At 45.1% G+C, this 6,313-nt stretch overlaps 1 protein-coding gene across 1 annotated transcript in view; it reads right to left on the bottom strand.

Moving 5' to 3' along the window:
* The window catches only part of TPH1 (tryptophan hydroxylase 1), a 28,104-nt gene extending 22,081 nt beyond the window's left edge, over positions 1-6,023 (bottom strand). The window contains exon 1 of the mRNA XM_004711579.3: positions 5,827-6,023. Within this exon, the coding sequence (XP_004711636.1) occupies positions 5,827-5,943 (117 nt within the window). The 5' untranslated portion in view covers positions 5,944-6,023. The remainder of the gene's footprint in view (positions 1-5,826) is intronic.
* Positions 6,024-6,313: the final 290 nt, after the last annotated feature.

The following is a 6,313-nucleotide window of genomic DNA, read 5'->3' as shown; positions in this document are numbered from 1 at the left end:
TTGAGAAATGATGTACAAATGCGCTTTACACAATTGATGTGTGTATGGATTGGGATAACAGTTGTATGAGCCCCAAATAAAATGATTTTTTTAAAAGAAAAAAAAAATTATCAAGGGCTCATGAGGGAGTGGGGAGCAGGAAGGGAGGGGGTAATGAGGACATAATGCTGGGGGCTTAAGTGGAGAGGAAATGTTTTGAGAATGATGAGGGCAATGAATGTACAAATACGCTTATTACAATTGATGTATGTATGGATTGTGATAAGAGTTGTATGAGCCTAATAAAATTATTTTAAAAAGAAGAAGCACACATGATCCACCATGGTGACCTTTTTACAAGAATCTAGCCCCGGGGTGAAGAGCACCAACTATGGAGATGGACCACCTGAGTTCGAATTCCAGCTCTGGCCCTTATTAACTATATGTGCTTTGCGGCAAACTGCTTAACCTCTCTGTGCCTTTGTTTCTTTAAAATATCTGAAAGGAGATGCTTCCCTCATTACTCCTACTTCATTCTAATATTCAACTAGTTTGTTTCCTGATGAACTTTAAATTAATTAGACCTCCTCCTCAGTTATCAATGATCTCATTAGTTGACATTTCACATTTCTGAAAATAGTGGGAAAAAACTATTATCCACTATTTTGCATATTAATGACATACATCTGTCAGTGACACACGGCCAAGGGTGAGGGGTGAGCAGCGCCGGCTGTGATGGTTAAGCATATGTGCCACCTCGGCTGGATCATGATCCTTAGTGATTTGGCAGTTATGTGAAGCTGTAATTGGGCAGCTATAGAATTCTAAAATTTGAAAGTGATGATATACTCACCCTGCATCTTGTGACCCGATGAGGTCATCGTCCATCTGCACAACATGACGTGGTTTTTGGAATCTAGCCGGGTCACTAAGTGAGGAATGGAAGTAACACCCCTAACTGGAACAGAGCTACTTTGGGAGAATAAGGACACCGGACATTGATTCATTGTGTGAAGAAAGCTAAATCTCTCCTCCCATTGTAAGGAGCTAATCAAGACTGTCTGTCATTGAGGGCGGGGTGGGCAGCAGAAGAAACATGTTATTTAGGAATATGGAGGCAAATGCTAGGGGAAAAATAGCAAAAAGAGTTACAAAATGGATTTTTTCTCTGGGTCTCCATTCCCCGGGCGAGGATCAGGAAAGCGGGGAGTTAGTGGACTCCCTGCATTTGACCCACAGGGAGGAGAACAAGAGAGATGCACACACAGTAACACGGGTGGAGTTTTTACATAGTTTTTAAAATAAGGTAGGTACATCCAAAAACTCTACATATGCTCCAAGTATTCATCGAGATGGAATGTGAATAGTAAGCGCATTGCAGCCGTTTTCTTTGGGGAGCAGGAAAATGAGATGAAAGGAGACAGCTGAATGACACGGGCGGGTCGCGATGATGGTGACAGTGTACGTATACTCTAACGGGTAGGGTTCACTCGGCACCCTGTCCCTAAGGTAGGCGACAGCAACAGGAGAGAGTCAGCGGAACCTGGGAACGTAGAACTCTGGCCGAGGACAGCCGGATTGGGTTTTGTTTCTCAGTAAGTTTGATAGTTTGGCAGTTTGGCTTGAATCGTGTATATTTGATCAAAAGTAAAAAAAATAAAGAAAGTCGCTGGAAGAAGAAATATCTGTTATTTAAAGAGCTGAAGATAATTAATAGTGACTGAAAATAACAATGGCATGATCGAGTGGTGAAGGAAAGACGAGGAGAGGGAGGGAGGTGGGGTTGAGGAGGAGTGGTCATAAAAAAGAGTAAGTGATACCGTGTGTGAAGCTGATAACAGGAGCAGTATTTAGATACATAAATTTACCACTGCAAGAACTAGATGACTGAACTGGTTAAAAGAAGTTGCCTCTGAGGGCTGGAGTGGGGGTGCGGGGAGGGCAAAGAAGAGCTGATACCCAGGGCTCAAATAGAAAGAAAATCTTTTGAAAATGATAATGGTAACCTATGTACAAATGTGTTTGATACAACTGATGTATGGATTGCTAAAAGAGCTGTAAGAGCCCCCAGTAGAATGCTTTATAAAGAGATAATAAATAAAAGTAAAAGCAGCAGGAAAGAAGAAGAAGTTGCCTCCAGGAGTATATAAAAATGTATGGTGAGCGTATCAGAGTCCTTCTCACAGCGGGAAAGAGCGAGGACCATGATCAGCATCAGCAACCCATGCTCCCCGTGAGGCTGAGCTCAGACACCCTGCCTTGGAACTTTGGGCCAGTCCTGACACCCACTGTCCTCCTCTGGTACTCTCTCCTTCTCTGCTAGGTTTGATCATTTGTTGCAATGCCACAAAGAATTCACAGATAATACTCATGATTATAGGATTTTTTTTTAACTGACTGCCATCGAGTCAATTCTGACTGGTTCCCAACATAGAAGGCAGGGTAAAACCGCCACTGTGGGTTTCTGAGACTAATTCTTTATGGGAGTAGAAACTCTCTTGGAGCAGCTAATGGTTTTGAACCGCTGACCTTGCAGTCAGCAGCCCAAAGCATAACCACTAAAACCACACTTCCATGAACACAACACCAACTCATAATGATTTTATAAAGGGTGTCGGGGGTTGTAAATCTACGGAAACAGACAGCCTGATCATTCCCCTCTGGTGGGTTTGAACTGCTGACCTTGTAACTAGTCCAACAGTACCACCAGGGCTCCTTGTTAGGGAACTAACAGGTTACAATTCAGAATCAGGAACAGCTCCGTGGAGTGCACAGCCGGGAGTGCACGCAGGCTGGCTTCTCTCTGGCCCGGGGCCTCTCGACCCTCTCATCCTCAGGCACCTTGAACTAGTCAGCCTCGGCTCTGCTCTGGCAAGTGTTACAAGTTCTTCAGCCCCACCCATTGTTTTCATTTTGTTAGGTGCCCTCGAGTCAGTTCCGACCCATAGCAACTCTATGCACCACAGAACGAAACACTGCCTGGCCCTGCGCCACCCCCACGACTGTCCCTGTGCTTGGGTCCACTGCTGCAGCCACCGTGTCACTGTGCCATCATCCATCTCCACAAGGGCCTTCTTTTTCACTGCCCCCCTACTTTACCGAGCATGAGGTCCCTCTCCAGGAACCGGTCTGTCTTAATCACATGTCCAAATTATGTACCCAGAAGCAACCCACTTCCCTAGGAAGCCTTTGCCTAAACATGTTCATCTCTCTGGCCCCATCAGCAGGCGAGCCTCGCTCCACCGACAACTGCCCAGAGACATCTCACTCCTCCGGCAAGCCTCTTGCCCAAAGGTGTCCAGCCTTGTCACGCCATGGGCCCAGAAGCCCCCCAACGATCTCTCGCTTGACTGCTGGTTCTGCTTTCTCTCTAGCACGCGCTCACTTTCTCTCTCTCCCCTGCATGTAGGAGGTTCCAGCCAGGTCCAAGGACACGTCCCACTCATAGCTCCCCTTTCTTAGTGACAGTGAGGTCCCTGCTGCCTGCCTCTGGGATGGCTCATGTTAAGTCTTCTAGTGGCACAGTGGTTAGGAGTTGGGCTGTGAACTGCAAGGTCAGCGGTTCAAAACCACCAGCCACTCCAAAGGAGAAAGAAGGGGCTTTCTACCTTCAAAAACAGGGACCGTCTTGGAAACTCACTGTCTAAGGGCAGTTCTACCCTGTCATACAGGGTCACTTATGAGTCGGCATCGACTACAGCAGTGGGTTTGGGGGTTTGGGTTGGAGATTGGGAAACTGGCCAGACTCCTTTGGGGGCTGCATTTGCATCGTTTCTCAGAGTCCTTTGATGGGGGGAGTTCCAAGACGACTGTGAGAAAGGCCCTTTAAAATCAGTCCATCGCACCCCAGGGTGGAGCCGAGGATAAGTTGTAATGAGTAGGGAAATGGTGCTTTTCCTCATAAACTCTTCTAGACCACTTGAGTACATAATCTCTTTTAAAATTTAATTATTTGAAAAAATGACTTTTAAAAAGGTATATGATCCATTCCATGATCTTTTCATTCCATTTTCCCATGAACTTTTTGAAGCCCCCTCGCATATTAGTACGTTACTACTAATACTGTCTATGGATCATAAACATGATTTTTTTTAAACTGTTAGCATTTATCAATTGTCTACTCCCCTAAGCACTTCACAGATATTACTCCTATTAATCCTCATAATAGCAGCTTGTGGTAGATAAGATGTAAAGACTGAAGCTCAAAAGATGAATTAATGGGCCCACATTTGCCCAATTAAAATGTGACAGAGACAGGATATGGAGTCAGGGGGTCTGCATCTTGCAGCCCACAGCCTAACCACAATGCCACTTTAGTAACAATGTAGCCCACCCTCTAATTCAGCACAAGTCAAGGTTGTCTCCCTGAGCTCTGAGGGTGGATTAGGTCCCTGAATTCAATGTTGTCACAGCACTAGGACTTCTCTCTCAGGTCACTTTATAAACCTGTAATTGTTGATGTAGCTATAATTATTTGTTTAAGGTCTGTCTTCCCCACTAGATTGTACACCATGACGGCAAGGACCAGGCCTACCTTGCTCAGTACTAAATTGTTAGGATCTAACATGGCATCTGGCACATATTGACGTTAGCTGCCTTCGAACCAGACCCGGACTCGTCGCAACCCCCAGGTACAAAGGAACCCTTCATTATGATCCATAGGGTTTCAGGGCCCAATTTCAGAAATAGATTGCCAGGCACTTCTTGCTAGTCATCTAGAAATGCAGCATCACAGCAACGCAAGCATGGGCAGTAGCTGACCTTGAGAAGCTCAGGCCCGGACTGAGCCCAGGTCTCCTGCAGGGAAGGGGAGAACTCACCACTGAGCACCACTGCCCTCATCTGGAACACAAGAACCACTGCCATGGTGCTCATTCCAACACATAGTCTCTCTCTCTCTATATATATATATATATATATTTTTTTTTTTTCTCCCCTGGCACTATAAATCTTTACCAGAGCAGATAGCCTCATCTTTCTCCCATGGAGAGACTAGTGGGTTTGAACCATCGACCTTGTGTTCAACTGTCTACTGCTTATCACACAGTGCCACCAGGGCTCCTTCATCTGGTGAATAGCAGGTACTGAATAAACATCCAGGTGACAGGGAATAATAGAGGGTGGGAGGGAAGGCGGGAGGGGAAAATAACAGAACCACATTTATAGGGGGCTTAAAGGGGCATGATTACTGGTTCCATTTCTTGAGATGAGCCGTGCAAATATACAGAAAATGTTTCTTTAAAAACCAAAATAAAAACAAGTGTGAAGGCCCACTGCCTTAAAAACCCTCCAGATTTCTTACCTCTTGATCTAAATAATGGTCTGAGTAGCTAAAAAATTTTTAAAAAAGCAGAAAAGTAAAACGAAGGTGAACTCGCATCTTCCATGGCACACAAGTTCATGTCGAACATAGGGAGGTCAATCAGTAGGCCCATAGATGGGTGGATGGATAATTGTGCCCTGCCAGATCAGACCCTGTTTCCTTAAGGTAGATTTATATGGAGTCAGAGTATGAGTGACTGCCAGGTGCATTGATGGGGGCCATGGGTGACAGCAGAATTTCTGCTCCTTCACAATATGAAACACGATACCACAGATGTTGGAAAATGCTTCTCTGAAATCTATGAAGTGAATCTTTTCTGCTCAATGTCTTCATTAGCCTTTTACAGCTCTTCTTTTGTTAATAGTTTCTATCCTTTGCCCACATTTAAAAATTAATCAGTATTTTAAGTTTTTAACAAACTGCTCTGTCCCACTTCTAAGCGATTGACAATAATTTATATGTTTAACTATAATTCTGGAGACTTGGAATTAGGAGTCCTATGCAGAAAGACAGGAAGTGTTTACCTGGAAGATTTTCAGGGCTTTTATTAGTCCTCCAACGTCGTTCTTTAAGGAAAAAATGAGCGTCGCTCTTCCCCTTTCCAGGGAATGCTCTCTGCTCTCCTTATTGTCTTCAATCATGATGAACCGGCGTGCTTCTCGAAAACTAAGTGTGAAACGAGGACAAGGGGCTAAATCAGCTGTGACTATAGCTGATCCTTAACTTCTTCTGCCCTCGGTTTCCTCACCTGTAAAACACAGAGATGCAAATAGGCTGTGTAAAATTGTTATGAGCCCCAAGTAAGAGAAAATGCTGCCCAGCATCGGACCCAGAATGTAACAGACACACCTACGCAGAGTTCTCTTCTCTTCCTTCTAACCCAAGCTTGTGTTCGGGGCACGATGCAAGACAACTGGCTTCAGGCAGGCTTCCCCGCCTCCTGTGCCCTGGAAGGTCTACTCCTCCACACCCAGCGTTAGCACTGGCTCATCCCAGGCCCGAAGTGCTCCC

This window comes from Echinops telfairi, unplaced genomic scaffold (genome assembly GCF_000313985.2).
Source record: "Echinops telfairi isolate 266 unplaced genomic scaffold, ASM31398v2 ScPeMD7_60;HRSCAF=208, whole genome shotgun sequence".
NCBI lineage: Eukaryota > Metazoa > Chordata > Mammalia > Afrosoricida > Tenrecidae > Echinops > Echinops telfairi.
Note: the sequence above shows the minus strand (reverse complement) of the source record. Positions and strands in the feature narration are given on the sequence as shown.